Below are 18,012 nucleotides of genomic sequence, written 5' to 3'. Positions count from 1 at the left end.
GACAGCCACAGCAAAGCTGTCTTCGTCATGTACATATACTGCAGTCTTACCTCCAGGTATGCAGGTGTGTGGTCTGAGTAATTCTCTGATACCCAGAGAAATGAGAAAACTTCAGGTTCTTGGTTCAGTAAGAAAAAAGAGCGTTTGATCCTGGTGTGTGAGGAGAGTGCCTCATTTGCCAGAGTGATGAAAGAAGCACAGTATTTCCAGATTTAGAACTTACTAGATTATTTTGATAATGCTTTTATAAGTAAGATAATTGCAGTGAAAGGACTACTAATGATTGTTTTCTCAAGTGTGACCCAGGTCTATGGATGGAGTGTCAGCAAGGAGTGGTTCTCTGACAAACAAACAAGCTGGCAGTGTTTAGAAACTCCCTTAGAGACACGGGTTTTTTGTTTCATTTCTCACTCCACAACATGACAAAGAAGAAGAATTTAGGTGGAGCTGATGTAAAGTAGGGAAAACATACCATCATCTTCCTTCAGTTTGCATCCTGGGAACATGAAGGACAGGGTCGTAAAGATGATGAAGAGCATGCTCCTTCTTCTCATTTTGCTGGGAGTAGTATCTGGTAAGAACAGGATTTCATTACACTGCTAAAATTAGAACACTGTTGGCTGTTATACTTTCTCTTGGGAGCTTTATAATACATATTTAGGGATCAGACACGGATGGAAACAATCAAGTAACAATTATTTTCCTACTGAAATAGATTGAGCTCTGTGGTTACAGCAGTATGGTGAAAAAGAGAATATGACTCCTTGCTAAGACATTTTGCTGGATGAGGCACTTTGTGTGCAGTAGCCACTGCTCAGTGTGACGGTGTTGGCGTGGAAGGGGAGGTCAGCTCTCTGAGAAATGGTATCTAGTATTAATATTCCAGTATTCTCCTTTCAAAAATTGATAACATTTCTCTTTGATGTAGTAGAATGGGTAACCAAACAGGACCAAACATTTGTGGAGAATATTAGTAGGATAATACCGCTATCTTTTCCCAGTGTAAAAACATGGGATATTTGCCCATATGAATATGTGCACATTAGCAACTTAAAGCAGTTCTTCCAACTGCGGTCTGTGCAGCTCACGGAGCACTTGGTGTTGCTTGTAGTAAGCTGCTCAGGTAGGGTCACTGTGCTCTCAGAACTGAAATAGTTCTGCCAGCCCTCAGGAACCTGTCAGTATTTGGTGGTTTACCTGATGTCCTCAAACCTCTGATCAGGACACTATGTGAACCTCAACTTTTCTTGAAAAATAGTGTTTTTCTAACCTACATGATCGTGGAGAGAGGAAAGCTTGAAGATGTGACTCAAGCACACCGTAAAGACTGACAAATCACAGATAAATAAGACTTAAATATACATGTACTTCTCAAAGCCATTCTCATGGTTGTGTTGTCTTGGGCTCAGCATTTGTCAGTGTTTGGGGTTGGTAATTCTTATAAATAAGGTATTAAATTTCTTCAGGCATGTTTTGCTCTCCAAAGTAAGGAGCTAAGCAAGAACTTGTGAATATGGAAGGAGGGCTTCTGTGAAATCAATTGGAAGGAGAAGCCATTTAGATACAGTACCAAAAATTTAAGTTAAAAATAAAGAACAAGAAGTAAGAGGTTGTGATTTAGAAAGACAAATCCTGAATAAACAGACAATGAAATCTTTGGAGAGAATATAAAAATAGCAACTCCTTTCTACATTTCTAAATGTTATAAATTATTTCATTGATTTCATGAATGGTTTCCGTTAATGAATTGTGGTTTGCTGAGGGAACTGGATTCATCAGGTACTATCCACAGGAGATTATATTTAAAGTTCAGCTCCACTTATGAAAATGTATGCCCAGCAGCCCCTCCGAGCTGAGTCTCATTTGTATGGGTGATTTTTGTTGATGGTGTTTTCCAGAGTCTATAAGAACATGGATTAAAACTCAGTCCTTCCCTGGGTCCTGCTTCCACTGACATAAATCAGTAACAGCTCAACTGATCTCAGTCGTACCGGAGTGTCAGTGTGATCTGTTCAGACAAGCTCTTACAGGCAGTTCCAATTCACCATCTCCCACATCCCAACCTGCACCTCACCCACCTGCAGAGCATCTCCAAGGCCTTTTTTTCCGTAAATGTCAGAGTAATCCCAGGGAGATCAGTGATCCACAGACCTAAATGAAATAATAGAAACACGTTGAGTTTCTTTGCTTCTATATAAAGGCATGTATGAGGGCAAAAGATGCAGTAACAATACTACTTTGACATCAGCCGCTCCAGATGTATTGTGTTGTATTGTGTTGTATTGTGTTGTATTGTGTTGTATTGTGTTGTATTGTGTTGTATTGTATAGCATAGCATAGCATAGCACAGCATAGCATAGCATAGCATAGCATAGCATAGCATAGCATAGCATAGCATAGCATAGTACTGAATTAGAGAAAAGATTGGGGTTTTTTTGCCATGAGCACTGGATTTTCTACCATGCGATGTCACCATTCATAAGCAAAAAGAGAGCTGGGCCATTTTGTGCTCGTTAACGGCGGCTCTTGGCACAAGCTGTGTGCTCCTGCTAGCCTAAGATTTCCCAAAGTAATTTTACATTCATTTTCATCTTGCAGGAAGAAGAACCCAGTTGCTTAAGGGCTTACCTGCAACGTGCACTGTTGAAGAAAATGCAGCAGCTGGTGTTTCAGTTTATACCTTTAATGTAACTCTTTCTCCAATGTCTTCTGAAGGTGTTGAAATACTTCCTACCATAGTAAATTCAAATCCACTTACAGAGGCTTTTGATATTGAATCAAAAGGAAATCTTGAATACAGGGTGAGTTTTGTGTTTAGCTTGAGCAATGTTCAGTCATGTAGGCTGATGTTTCCTGGATTACGGAGCACTGACAGTGCACAGTGACTCATCTTTTAGTTAGAAAAGAGTTGCAAATGCAGACTGTAGTAGTATTTATACATACTGTAATAGATATGACAAATGAGTAGCAATAATTATTATAATTTTTAATTGAATTTAGGAAAAAACCACCTATCACACTAATTCCATTTATTCTGTGATAGAAAAAATGTGATTTTGGGAAAATAAGAGGTGAAGAAGGATGTATAGGACCTACTTCTGTTATAGTTTTTCAACTTAATTTATATGAAGTCACTGTGAATTTAAAGAGGCTTAGTTAAAGCACACATCTTCTGTTTGGCCTCTCCCACCTAGAATTAAAATGAATTTGACTCACTTCCAAAACAAAGTAAGCTGAGTCAGATCAAAGTAATATTTAATTCTAAACGAAGGTTGTGACACATGAGGAAGTCATCTTGAGGTAAGAAGTTGTCACACTTCCACACATCTGTGATCTATTTCTATCTATTGCATGCTCTTGTCCTGTGGCTAATGCAAAGCAATTTCTGTTACTTCAGGGTAATTTTAATTGCTGGATAAATTAGCAAGTATTAGCTCACATTTGTCACTGACAATGAGTGTTCTGACACATGATAACTTGTCATCCCATTGCAGCTCGCTTGTGTGTCTGAGCCTGAAAAGTGACACTGAAATGTCTTCAAAAGGTAGAGATAGGCGCTGAGTAGAGACTCATAGAGTTAATTTGAATACATTTTTCTGGGTGTTTCCAAGGAAGTTCAGGTTTCCACAGAACTGATATGAAGGCTCTTTTGTTGTTCTCTTTGCTGATGTTTCTGAGATAAAATTTGTGAAAATTAGGACTGTGACCTCAGTTGATTGCTGCTCATTGATCCAGCCTACCTGGGAAGCTGCTGCTCTTCCCTTGCCCCTGCCTCCCAGCAGAATACAAAGCTCAGTTGTGCCAGCTCTGCTGGTTCTTTAACTGTTCCCCAGCCAGATCAGTGAAACGGCCAAAAAAACTCTCAAAAAACCCCTCTTTCATCTGTGGAGCGTAAGATATGACTGCACAAACACCTGAACTGGCTCAGCTGAGGGGATGTAACAGGCAGATGGAAATGGATATAGCCCTTAAGCTGGCTTTGCTGGCAGAGAATTCATAAGTGAAGGCTGGAGACTGCTTTCTTCCAAAGTGCCAGTTTATATCAATTTCTTACCACAGCCCCGTTACCAGAATGGCATGCGGATGGAGGACTTGGTGTCTTCCTTGAACTGCAGCTGTTTTCAGGGTTTCCTAAATAACTCGAGAGACTGAAACAAAGAGATTGTGCCGGTGAATATCAGTCATGAGAAAATTATAAAGAAAGCTACATATGAGTTCTGCAAACTAGCAGTTGACTGCTAATTACAACTCATAAGGCAAGGAAAAATACATGAGTGTCCTTAGTCCATTTATTTGATGAGCATTGCTACTTTTAATTACCTATACTATGTCGTAGAAGATTGGGACAATATTTTGCAAAAGTAACGTGATCCAAAATGAGATACCTCACCACTAACTACTGCCATTAAATCTTTGCTAAAATATAGAAAAAGGAAGTATTAAATATATGAATGATGGGGTTTGCAGATTATCTAAGTACCTGTTAGCACAGGCTCTTCTGTACTTAGAAAGCACATTTACTTATGTTGCAGAAAACCAAGGCAATATTGCATTTCTTGATATGTGTTGACATTTCTCAGAGAGCGACAGTTTCCGAGATCTGAGCCCTATCGTTTCCTCCCTGCCTTACTCTTGTTTGGAGGATCCCATGGGCAGGTGTGTGAAATGCATGAAAGCATTCTGCTGCCTGAAACCGCCTTGATGCTGAGAGTGATGGTCCCTTTACATCGTGGGAGTGAAGGGGGGAGCAAGGAGTAGTGAAATTCTCAGGTGGAATAAGAGGTGTACAGTAATGGGATGACTCTAGATGCTCTTTTGCAAAGTTTGCATCTGCTTCAGGTGGTGTCCAGTGCTGGCTGTATCAGTAAGCATTGCTCCCACCTGGAGAAGAGGTGAACTGTGGCTCAGCCTATGCTGGTGGCAAGCTGTTCTCCAAAGCACCCTACAAAGAGACCATCTAGATTCACATAATCAGTTGCAAGGTCTCTATAAAGGAGGGCAGAAGAGTGTGTTTAGACAGTCTGGATGTAGTTACAACACCAATGAAAACATTTGGCTGAGAACTGGAGGGATGATTCCCCAGAGCAGATATTTTCTGCTTAGAATTGAACAGTTTCTCATTTTGAATTCATTGCATCTGTTTATTGTATTTAGATCTCCAGCAAACACTCACTTTGGAGACCAACCTTCCCATTGGTATTACAAGCTTTTGAAGAAGTTTTTTTCTGAGTTAGCATCACTTTCATGGGAAGCTTCTATTTGCACAATATAGGAAAGAAGGAGACCATCCAGGACATAGTTGTTTTCTCCTATAGTAGTGTAGCAAAAAGATCCACAAGGTTCCAGAGAGCAGCAGTTTTAAATACCAGAAGGCATAACATCTTGGTGCTTCTGTTCACTCTCCTCCAACTGTCTGTGTTAATTGGCTCTGTTTTGGCTTCTGTCTTGTGATTGTGCTGATGTCACTTTTGCATTTGTCCTCTGGCTACATCATCTCATATAAAATCAAGGATTTATTTCATTGTTCTCCTGCATTCTCTCCAGGCTCCCCCACTCTGCACTACTGTGAATACACTGACACTCTCCTTGTCACACACATTTGTGATCCCAAATGCTTCTCTGCCAGTTCCACAGCATCCTCTCTACTGGCATTCAAGCTTCAGAGTTTTGTAGCTACACAGGAAATTTAACAGTCACCTTTTACTTTCTTGTCCAAGAAAGGAAAGTTCTTGTTTCTTTACTAGTTTCATCAATGAATATTGTAGCATACAGCCTTCAGCATACTGCTGTTGCTCTTGACTCATCCTAAATCCAAAATGAATGTATTTAATGTTTTTTCATGCAATGTCATCTTCTGTGTTAAGAGATGATATGCAGAGCTTGAAGTCTTCAAAAAAAAACCCCTCAAACCAAACATTTGCCTTACCAATCTTACAAAACTTAAGGCCTATGTTATTTTTGAATTAGTTCAAGATTTTCACCGAATAGTTCGTGTCCCTCTCTCATACACTGTAGTCATGCAGCTTCTCCCTTTCTTTAGTTTCCTGCAAGTTTTCTCCCAGACACAGCTTATACAAGGAAGGGGCTGGTACCTGCTAGACTATACTGTTTCCTGCCCCCATACTCCTTATTGCAAGTAAAAGGTCTTCCCCCTTCTGCTCCTGACTCACAGAAATGGTGAAGCTCCCCTCGTGTCTTTCAGGGCTTCCCGCACTTTTCAGTCGCATCACACCGTGACTGCTCTGGGAGCTTGGTGTGGAAAGGTGACACTAGACACAAAGTACCTGCAAGACGTAGTTGTGGCCTTGAAGGCAAAGCATTGCTTGTGAGGCATGACAGCTCCTTCAGGCTTTGTCCTCCTCAAACTGTCCCTCACACAAGAGGTCCCTGAATTGCTCCAGGAAGCCACAACATTTGGGTTTTTTTACTCTGTTTTTCTTACACTTCTGTCACTGACAAGAAATGTGCCAGCAAGTAGAAGATGTTCTGAAATACTCACTGCTTAGTGATGCAAAGTGTACTTTTGCTTATATTCATGTGTATTGACTGTAACTTACATCTCTTGCACCATGTGCTAATAACAATATTTCCTTTTCAGGTTGTTACCACTGGAAACCCTGTACTAGATTATGAAACTATGCCAAAGAGCTTTGATTTACAGATTTTCGTTGAAGACACAAGTGGGAGAACTGACCTTAACATACTGACTGTCCGAGTAATAGATAAAAATGAACGTCCTGTGTTTCGAGGAAATATAGCAATTCAAAGTAAGATAATGGTGGCATGAGGGAGAAATTTAAAAAAAACTATAGTAGCACACAGTGTCTGCAGCTAAAGTGGTCGAAGTATTTTAGGAAAACAGGGGGCGAACAGGACACTGTTGTCAGAGCTTTATTTTACATGAATATTTGGTATGCTTCATGTGTGGAAATGCCCATTTAGTTTTCTTGAAGCTTTGACCAAAAATGATTTAACCATTTTGAAGCATCTGTAGAATTATAAGGAAAAAAAAATGTTAAAATATATATAATTATTATTATTGTTTTAATGAGAGGAATACCTACCTATAGGTATGTGTTAGAAACCTGAAGTTTGGTGGGGATATAACCATTGAATATGGGTACATGTTTCAGTAGTTTGATGAAAACTGGACTAATTTGGAGAAGCAAGATAAATTTAAATTAGTGTGTATTGTGTATATTTAAGAATTTCTGAGGAAAAATGATAAAACATTGCTCTGCCAATATTTTTTACCTGTATATTGCATTTGCACCTTCACATGGGAAATTAAGTGGAAAATCAGTCTGAAGAGTGGCATCTCGGAGATTGTGATCTATGGTGGGAAAAAATGGAAAGAAGTAAAGAGCTCTGTCTCCTGTGTGGGACAGACGCGGGGTTACTTTCAGACCACGGGCAAAGGTGCAACAGGGAGGAGTTTGCAGTAGACTCAGGTATGAGGTTGGAGTACCCTGGCTGTCAGTGCAGGCTTTGCAGGCCGTGTAGCACCTAATACGAGTGACAATGCCATCAATAAAAAAGACAGGAAATAATAACCTTATTCTCTGAGAAGTCTTATCACAGAATCATGGAATGGTTGGGTTTGGAAGGGACCTCTGGAGATCATCCAGTCCAATTCACCTGCTAAAGCAGGTTCACCAGAGCAGATCACACAGGAAGGTGTCCAGGCAGGTTTGAATGTCTCCAGAGAAGGAGACTCCACAACCTCTCTGGGTAGCCCGTTCCAGGGCTCTGGCAGCCTCAAAGTGAAGAAGTTTCTCCTCATGTTCAGATGGAATCTCCTGTGCTTCAGTCTGTGACTATTGCCCCTCATCCTGTCGCTGGGCACCACTGAAAGGAGTCTGGTCCCATCCTCTTGACACTCACCCTTGAGGTATTTATAGTAATTGATGAAATCCCCTCTCAGCGTTCACTTCTCCAGGCTGAACAGACCTAGCTCTCTCAGTCTCTTCTCATAAGAAAGGTGCTCTAGGCCCCTAATCATCTTTGTAGCCTGCTGCTGACTCCCTTCAGTAATTCCTTGTGCTTATCTTGTTTATTTACTGGTGAGAGGAACATGGAAAAATTGTACCATGAGGTGACAGAGTATAGCGATGTATTTATTATGTGTTCACATTCATACACAGACTGAACAGTTCAGGTAGTGTGTAAAAATATGCTCTTATGATTTGATGAGGTGCTGAGAGCCTGTTTGAAGTCTTGATATTCTAACAGCACTGTATGGAAAAGCACTCAATAATTCAATATTTGATTTTATCTTTTCTCTCTGAAAATACCACACTGTGATCCGCTTGTGGCAGGCATTCGGAGCTGGCTGAGGAACCCCACAGATGGGGACTAGCAGCAGCATTTCACAGTCGGTGGTGCAGGCGGCGTGGCTGCAGCTGCACTGCTGCCCGCTGCAGCGAACAGGGCTTGTCTGCCTGGCCGGGTCCAGCCCAGCCCCGCTCCCCACCAGCCGCTGCACTAATGATCCGCAGCACATGGATGCTCCTGCTTCCATACAATACTTAGTTTGTAAAGCAAATTAGCTTCCCCTAGGGAAGAAACTGTGTCATCTTCTCAGTATAGCGGGTGTCTTGCATATCATGGGTGCTGCTGGAATCTAATAATAATTAAGTGTGACACTTCGGGGGATCGGCACAGCATGAAACACACTCTACGTGGGAGCTTGTTACAAATATCAGCTTAGCTCTCAGCTAGAGCTGCCATAAATTGGTGAGCACAGATGTCTGATCTGCCTAACTGTGTGGCTTTAGTTAGCAGTACCAGCTACAATCAGACACTAATTGCGCATTCTCTGGTTATGAAAAAGCATCTCCCTCTCATTAAACTTTATATTCATATTGTTGTCCACTGGGAACAACTCATTACACGGCTCTGGGATTCCCACTGCTCTGACGAGAAGCAGCAGTCAGCAGGGGTCACAGTGGAAATTAATAGTCCAGAAACAGCAGGTCCAGCAGACACAAAAGGGCATAAAGCAAATAATGTGATCTAAAGATGTGTTGTTCTGTTAATTACTACACTGAAGGAGAGCTACGCCTGTTGCCAGTGGCCCAGTACGAGATAGCTCAACTATGAGAATCCCTAACATGGAAAGAAATGCACCTTGCACTGAATTAGCACCCTTAATAAGGCAGAAATTTAAGTCAGCGCAGACCATCCGCTATTTATCTTGCAGGTGTAAAGGAAAAGCAGAAATTAAGAGGAAAGCCTCTGAGATGTCCTGGCAGGGGACAGGGCGTGGACAGGGAGGGTATGGCGATGAGGACCTAGCGCAGGGCTACATTCTCCCCATGTGTCTGGTAAGGAAAGGCACAGGTATAGCCCAAATGCATCATTTTACTCCATATTCTGTGAGCAACTCGAGATAGGTTGTATGTAAAGAGCAGTCTTTTTTTTTGAATGACACAATTCGTATTGCAACTCACAACAATGGATGCCTGTTTACAGACAAGCAGTTGGCTTCTTTTTTATCTTTTGAGTATTTGTGCTCTTTGTGGTGATTTTGGAATTAGACTTGTCAAGTGAGAAAATGCAGGAGGCTGCTTCAGTGTATCAGTATGTTTTCTGCCATGTCTTTTTGTTCTTACCTGATTAACACTGAATACACTTACATCCGTGCAGCTGTAATGATCTATGTCTTGGAAGGAACACCTCCAGAACGCATTTACCAAGTTAGTGCAACTGATCCTGAAAATGCTGAACTCAAAGTAAGTTATATTAAAGAAAAAACCCCAGATATTATATAATCCACTGCATCTGAAATGCTAATTGCCAGTGTCTTTCAACAACTTCCTTCTGTATCAGGAACACAGGAAAATGTTTAGTCAGGAAAAAAAGAAGCATTTTCAATAATATACTAAGAAAACCCAGCCTCATTGTTTGGACACAATTGTATTTTGAGTCCTCAGCCCTCCAAAACTGAGGGAAATTGAAGGCAGAGTTTGATACAGTTAATCAGAGATACAGTAGAAATTGTATCTCTTAAAAAAAAGAAAAAAAGGCTGGCAAAACATTTATTGTAGATGACAGTGACTAAAATTATATAAATTTTTTAACCTTCTGAATCACAATGTACATTCTTTTAAATGAGACCATAAGGAAATTGCTTACAAGGCAACTGAATCTCAGCTTTTTGACAATCTCAGTGCAAACTGTGATCTTCAGTCAAGAAAATGTGTTAGCTGATCTGAAAGTAGTCTTGGTATCCGCAAAAATTTCTGGAAAGTGATAAGTTTGTTTATGGACAGGGGGAAAGTAACTGCACTTACCTAAAAATTGTGTTGTAGCTTTGTTTTTTTGGCTTTGGCTTGATAAAAGACAGCGCATTCAAGAACTGAACTTGAAGATGGTACTTCAATGTGCAGCGTTATTCAAGAGAGTGATTATGTTTAAGCCTGTCCTCAGGCTTTGCCCAGTCAAACCACCAAACTGGAGCGGGTGAGGAGAGAAACAGAGGCCTGGGCTTTAGCTCTGCCTTGTTTCTGAAAACAATGGCAGTGAGTTCCACATGTTTTCTAACTCCTGATGAAGCTCGAGCATAATAAGAAGCTATGAGTATAGAAGTTCTGGGCAACAGGTAAAATAATCAGCTGGAGAGAGAGTTTAGAAAGGTTAACTGGCAAAAAAAATTGAGAAAAGAATTGTGATCACCTGGCTGTTTTTTTTTTTTTTGTTTGTTTGTTTTTTAAAGCCATTTCAATTAAATCTATCACAGCAGGAGGCAAGTTGTTTTACTCAGCTCTCTGTACCTCTTGTTTTTTTCCAAAAGGTGATATGAAAGCAGTTGCATCCCCTGGACAAGTTGCTCAGAGGATTTTGCAGATTACTTGTATGGTTCATGACCCTCTGATGTTACATACTTTAGACTTTATGAGTATAACTAACACCTGCACTAACAAAGAAAATGTCCTTGAGGGCGTATTGCTGGTGTCCTGGCAGAGGCATGTGGACAATAGTGGGGAGGATGTGGTGGGTGTGTGGTAGCTGCCCTGCAGCCATGAGGCTCAAGGTGCTGCCTTTCTCCCTGCTCTGTGGGGTGTCAAGGTGCTCAGCTCCCTCTCGCTCCCACACACCAGTGTGGGACACGTGTCGAGGGTTAAGATTGTGGGGTGACAATCAAACCCTGGCAGATGTATTGTTAACCTCCTCTCCCCGCCCACTTCCCCCTTTTGCCCCTCCCTCTCCCCCTTTCCCACTCAGGACAGGCGATCGGGAGGGAAAGGAGGACAGAGAGAAGAGAGTTGGAAAAGTTAAAGATGTTTTACTAATGCTACTAATAAGAATAGAGAAAATAATACAAAATATACAAAACCAATCTTGTAAGTCTCAGCAACTGCAGAGCCAGCACCCAAAGTCCTGGATTAGACTCTGTAGCCAACCGGAGCTGGATTCAGTCTGTCACTAAGCCTCAGTTCGCAGGGACGACCAGCAAGGTCCTCTCCTAATGTCAGCCATGAGGAAAAAAGGGGCCGAGATCCTCGTGATCTCCCACTTTTATATGAAGTATTCACGTGAATGGAATGTTATACACCATTGGTCAGTCTCTCGGTCATCAGTTTCTCGTTGCCCCTCTCGTGAGATGTCCATCCGTGCTTATCAATAAGTTTGCATTCCATTGCTAGGTTTAACCAAAACATGTGTTGGGTTCTCCAGGAAAATGCAGCTAATATGAAGGCTTTAGCTGACAGGCAAATTCACTAAAAGAGAAACTTGTTTTTAACAAAACCAGGACAGACACGTTTGTGTCCTGCAATGCAGAGAGCAGCAGCTGCCACCTGCCACCGCTGAACAGGCGCATTCACACCGAGCTGTTGTGAATACCTTTCAGCCTCACACCCTCATGTACTCTGTGAAAGTCCACTCTTCTCTCCTTGGTTCCCTCAACTTCATTGCCTCCTGCACAGTAAATCTTACGCCCCCCAAATCCAGCCTCACCCCTTCTCTCACTTCTCTGTGCATGTATTCTGCTGCCACCACGAAGCTGATTTTTGCATACTCCATAGTGGGTCTGCTGGCTGGCCTCTCTGCTAAATTCTCATTGCAGAGCTGGAATTCAGAGACGTAAAGAATAGTGTGGACTTTAATGTAATTCAGCATCTGTGAGTCTCCCCTGGCTGTCAGGTAAAGCACGTACAACGAAGTTTGAGCTGTTTCAGCTCAGATGATCAGGGCTTGTGCCAGCAGCTGTATGTCAGCATGTTTCAATATGCGAAGTTTTGAGGCAAACACTTTTCTATAACTTGGCCAATTTTACAAGAGAAGGGATGAATGGAGGGACATTTAAAGATATGAAGACTGATTTCTTGCTCTCTTAATTTCAGTATTCACTGCTCCCTGCATCAGTGCCATTCCTGGTCTTGGAAAGCGGAGACATTTTTTCCACAAAAGAATTTGATTATGAGAAAGATCAACGTTGGTGAGAATGTATTTTATTCACATGGCCTAATAGCTTACAGTAGGCAGAGAAATGTTCACAGAATGATTCTTGTTTTGTTTTCTTATCTAACAGTTACTTTTTAAATATAACAGTGACAGATCCAGACGGACTCAACTCAACTAAAACAGTGAATATAAATGTCATTAACATTGATGATGAAAGACCTTACTTTATCACGTGAGTGAAAAACTTCTGTTGTACTCCAAATGTAGATGTTTTCCAAGCTTTACTGCTTTGACATCAATGGGAGGGTGTAACGTGAGGGCAAGTAAATATAACAACAAAATACTACTGAAAACAGTATTTTCATTTCATTATTACTCCTGTTTTTCAACCGGAAACCTTTGCCCTAATTTACCTCTTTTATTCTTACTTATATTCTTAATAGTCTCAAGTTTGCCAGGCTCTGCATTCATGCTAAGAACAGCCGAACAAGCTCATTGTACTTGTTAGCATTTAGAGAGGTTAAAGCTATGCAAAGACCTTTGGACAAGTTCAGACAAGGAGATGAATTTTACCCTGTATGAATATAATCATACAGAAATTTACCCTTCTTGCAGATGTGTATTTCTCCATAATGATGTTTATTCATGCGGAAGTGTCTAGACATTAAAAAGGTCTCACTTTTGATCTGTCTTCCTCTTCTTCCCAGACACTTAGACTTGTAAACAATCCTGGCGATCTTTGAAACATTGCCGTCTCTTACTGTGTCATAAGCAGGAAATTGTGCCATAGCACACAAGTCAGAAATAGCTTTTGAAGACTAATGGAGCTTTAGTTGGAATCAGGAATATTGTTGAACATTTGGAAAAATGGGAAAGAATATACACATGCCACCAGAAGGCTGTTTTGCAGTGGAAAGTGCGATGGATGATTGTTTCTGAAGCAGGAGTTTGACAATTACAGTCAATTTGATTCTGTTGATTTATCTTTGTCACTTGCATGACACACTGATTGGGTTCAAGACACTCTCTTCATGTCTCCTGATCCTGAGGCTCTACGAGGTCCCTGCTGAGAATATTTATGATGGCTGCTCTCCTGCCAGCTCTAGAAAGGAGAGGACAGCGTAGCACCTGGGCCATGCCGAGAGATTTTCAGCCACTTGTTTGGAGCAATCTTCTGGGTGCTTGGTGGAGCCAGAGCAATGCACAGCTCCTGGGCTGAGGCCGAGAATTTGGACTTTGCTGGGTAAAGGGATGAAGAATCTGAAGAAACAGAAGAATGAAATGTTAGAAACAGGCATGGTTTCTGCAATAGTCAATAAGGTTAACAGCTCGCTCCACGTTACTGTACTGCTACAAGCAGGAGGAGTCCTCTTCCCACTGCCAACGTTCGCACAATGTGTTCTAGACTGATTATTTCCTCCAAATGGTGCCATTTCTGTTTATTTATCCTTATGTCTGGAATGCTAAAGGAGCTCTTTTAAATATTTATCTACTTGTTCAAGAATTAGTGAAAGCTGCAGTCACTTTAGCATCCATAACAACTAAGGTCTAAGACTCATTTCTCATATGGCACAAATAAGGCCTGGTATTTGTTTGAATCTTCTCCCTTTTAGATTGACACTACAGACCAAAAAGAGGAGCTCAGTTTGTAAAGAACTGTAGATTGAATTACACTTCATAAACTGCCCTCAGTACACACATGTATGGCCTCTCCCCTGCTAAAATGTGAGCTGCATGCTGCGGCAATGTACTTTCTGACATTGTAATAATTAGTGCTAGGATGGGAGCTGGGGAAACTTGACGAGTTAGCAAACCTTCTTTATTTTCTCCCGATCAAAGCTGTCAAGAACATAGTTTCAAAGGGTCTTTCTAATTGTTCCCATAGTATATGCAAGCACATCTGGTTTTGGTGTTCACAACACTACATTGGCATTCAGCCTTTTGAAATTCTGGCTGTTAAAATCAATGGAAAACTTGTGGAGTCATGAAAACAAAGACAAGAAAACAAACATATGCTTCCTTGCAATTACATTGCAGTGTCTAAGAGGTCTACTTGAACCATCCTGTAAAAAGCCACTGGCAGGTGGCAGACAGATGGACAACAGGACACAGCCCAGACGTAGATGCGTAGGAAATGGCCCCAGCTCCTCGCAGCTGTGCTAGTACTTGGTGCTAAGGGGATGTGCTCAAAAACATCCCGTTTCTTCCCAAGAGATCTGGTGGGGACCAGACAAAGGCCCATGCAGGGCACAGGAGGGCTGGTAAGGCTGTGAAGGTGGAGCTGTGATGAGTTTGCTGCCGACAGAGAGGTTGGAGTTGTGGTGCCTGTGGTCATAGGGAGTTCCCTACTGTGAGCCAAAACCAGTTAGAAGCTCTCCTGGGTGGCATTTTTGGTAGCAGTGAAGGAGATCTGTTGCTATTTGTTTCTGAGTGACTCTGGAAGCAACAGGAAAGCAAGGAAGGAAGACATCCAATGCCAAGAGTAAGATAGAAACTTAATAAATACACTGACTCCACAGCCTTCAAGAACCACTTGTTTAATTCTGTCTGTAAGTTAGGTGTTTTTACTGGGAAAACACTACGTGATTTCTCTCCTGTACGGTTTCCTCTTTTCACATCAGCTGATAAAACAGTTAAAGATACTGTGTCGTCTTAACCATTTTTAAAACTGCAAGTGGAAACCTGGAAGCATGGGATCTTGTGTTTCTGCAATTCTCTGTTCCAATTGCTAAGTGTCCCATGATGTTGATTTTCACATGACAACAAAGGACTCATGCTTTCCTGTACTAGGAATTATAGACTAGTCAATTAACTAAGTGGTGCATAGGAAGTTTAAAATGTTCTAAAAGGAATCAATCTGAAACATGCTCCTAATGCTTTTCTGAACTCTTGAATACCTTTGACTCCCTTTGATTTCTAGAAACAGAAGATGTTTGTGTGTGTTTCACTGGAATAAGTCAGTCTTGACAAATTCCTTGCAGAGTTTTTATGTGCTTGTCCATGCCTGCTGTCGCATGTAGTTCAAGTACCATAATTGCATACCTGAGTACCCTGGTCAACATGCAACTGCAACCATTATAAGCAATACTGCACAATTGCCCACAATCTATATCTGAGCTATAAAACTCAATTAATGGGAAATTTGGGAGCCCTGGCATACCAAACAGCAGCAGTAAGGAACCATTTTCTTTTGTAAAATTAATCAGACAGATGTTGTTGGGAATTTGGATCGTGTTATTGTGGTGGGCACCCATGGGAGTGCTCTTCCCTGTCTCCACCTACTACAGGGGCAACTCAGATTTTTAGTAATACTGTTGTCCCCCCAAAGCCTCCAGCATTCATTCCGAAAGCTGATTCATTACATTACTGCTTCTATTTTTGTTTTTCTCATGCAGAATGAAGGAATTAAAGCAAGTGGATTTACAATCTGACAGCTCTGTAGGGAGATAGACTGCATCGCTGAACAGCCCTTTCCATCTTCAGCTTCCACAATTCTGTGAAAGTCAGATTGTTTTTACTGTGAAAAACTTTCAGGGGAAGAACACTTATTTTTGTGGCTATGTCATGCTTTATGACCACATACTAGTTCAGCTATTGCTACATGTCCAGCTGGCAGAAACAGTGACATGCAAATAGCCATCTCTGAGCCCAGCATGGCTGGGGCTCTGCTGCTACAGCTGGCTGCTCAGCTAAGTCTGTATTCAGCTGCCTTTGCAAACACAGATGTGCGCTTTGCTGAATTTTGTTCTATCTTGTAGAAAACAAAGAATCTACAGGATTCCAGAGGAGCAAAGCCCGGGCACCTTTGTTGCCAATATAACAGCTAAAGATCCTGATGATGAAGACTCTCCCAGCAGACTTTTCTACAGCATCCAATCTTCTGACAGATATTTCTCCATAAATCCGTGTAAGACAAACAAAAATTTGCCTTCTGACACACATAGAAGAAGAGAGTTGCTACTTTGGAGAAATGTTTTAAATTTAAATCAGTGTTAAATTGACATACTTTATTCTGGAAAAAATAAATGGTCAGTATGCTATTAGGGTAAAATTCATCAGTCAGCTGATCATCATTCAATAAAATATCTTGAAGAATGTAAACTAAAGGTGACTTCTTGAGAAATATTGACTTAAAGCTGTAGGGTAACACTCCTGTGAGAATAAATAAGATTAGCTGCCTTCCTTTTAAACTCTGAGGATTGCAGTGACCCTTGTGGGGCTCCTGAAACAGCTGCACACAGTGAGATCAGAATGTCCTCTCTCCTGCCTGAAATCTGCTCTAGCATTGAAGTGCACAGCAAATCTGCACCTCAGCTTCATTGCTTGATTCATGACGCTCTTCAGGCAAGGCCATCCAAAAGAGTCCTCTCTCTTGGTGGTCCTGTCTACCCATGCTCTCTGGGGTGCATGCACCAGTGCCCTGAAGTTTCGCTCCAGGGCTGGCATTCAGTGACTGCTTTGCTGCTGTTGCTTTAGCACTACTTATCACAGCTGAAAGAGATGTCACACAACAAAGTGCTTTTGCAGGAATGATCCTTAAATGCTTTGGATTCCCTCTGTCCTTTGGCCAGGTATTGCCACCCTTACCCTCAATTACGATCCAAAAGACAGAGGTTTTTTTACCTCTGGGAATAGTACTGTGATCTGCCACAAAAACCTATTTTTGAGCAGTGGCTAACAGAAATGAAAAAAAATACTGAGTGGGTGGCTGACCAGAGCACTTGGTGCAATCTATCACAGCCAAGAACAGCTCTGTTGATGGTTTGAGTAAATTTAGAGGTACTGAAGGGTGCTTGAGTGCTAACAGTAGAAAGTGAAGCAGTCTTACTAGCTAGAGAGCAAGAACGGCACAGTCATTAGCAGCTCATTGTCCTTGGTGCTCCATGAGCCCACTCAACTCTGACTTACATTAGCTCTTTGAGAACGTAAGGGAAATCTAACCGCTTTTCAAGCCCTCTGCTTAGGCCACCTATGGTGTATTTTTGAGCAATGGGTATCTATTCATTAAAGTCCTACAGAACTTTCAGAGCCATTTTGTTTAATTTAAAAAAGTAAACAAACCAGCCATGATTTGCACAGAACCGAATACTTTTTTTTCCGCTACCTGTCTGCCAAGGTACCCTGTCCGCTCGTATGTATCTGAGTGTTTGTTACTTCTCTCCATGGTGAGCATCTAATTTCTGGTTGCTTTCTGCACAGCAACTGGAGTGCTGCAGGTGACTGGGAGAATTGACCGAGATGCCTTTCCACTGCGGCTCCATCCAAACATCTCAGTGATAGTCCGAGTGGAGGACAGTCCCAGTGGCGGTAATGCCAGTGAAATGGAGATCACGATCATTATTGACGACATCAATGACAACCCACCAGAGTGCAATCCTTCTGCCTTCAGGTATTGAGGCTCTTCATTGCCTGAGTGCTGCCTTGTTGCCCCAGACCAGTGTGGGGACTAGGACACATCAGTTAGGGTCCCCATACCTACTACAGCTAGAGGTTAAAATGGACATTCATTTTTAACCCTTTAAATGTTACTGTTCAGTGTGTTTTGTGGCACAAAACTCAGTTTCCTATGTTCAAACTGGAAATTTGGACTAAAAAATTCTGTCT

The 18,012-nt window shown here is 41.6% G+C and overlaps 1 protein-coding gene across 1 annotated transcript in view; it reads left to right on the top strand.

Annotated features, from left to right (window-relative positions):
- Positions 1–504: 504 nt before the first annotated feature.
- CDHR3 (cadherin related family member 3) overlaps positions 505–18,012 on the top strand; it is a 39,554-nt gene continuing 22,046 nt past the window's right edge. The window contains 8 exon segments of the mRNA XM_065855435.2: positions 505–574; positions 2,599–2,801; positions 6,599–6,767; positions 9,649–9,734; positions 12,348–12,442; positions 12,536–12,640; positions 16,167–16,315; positions 17,608–17,797. Of these exon segments, the coding sequence (XP_065711507.2) occupies positions 505–574; positions 2,599–2,801; positions 6,599–6,767; positions 9,649–9,734; positions 12,348–12,442; positions 12,536–12,640; positions 16,167–16,315; positions 17,608–17,797 (1,067 nt within the window).

The sequence above is a fragment of the Patagioenas fasciata genome, chromosome 1 (genome assembly GCF_037038585.1).
Source record: "Patagioenas fasciata isolate bPatFas1 chromosome 1, bPatFas1.hap1, whole genome shotgun sequence".
NCBI lineage: Eukaryota > Metazoa > Chordata > Aves > Columbiformes > Columbidae > Patagioenas > Patagioenas fasciata.
Note: the sequence above shows the minus strand (reverse complement) of the source record. Positions and strands in the feature narration are given on the sequence as shown.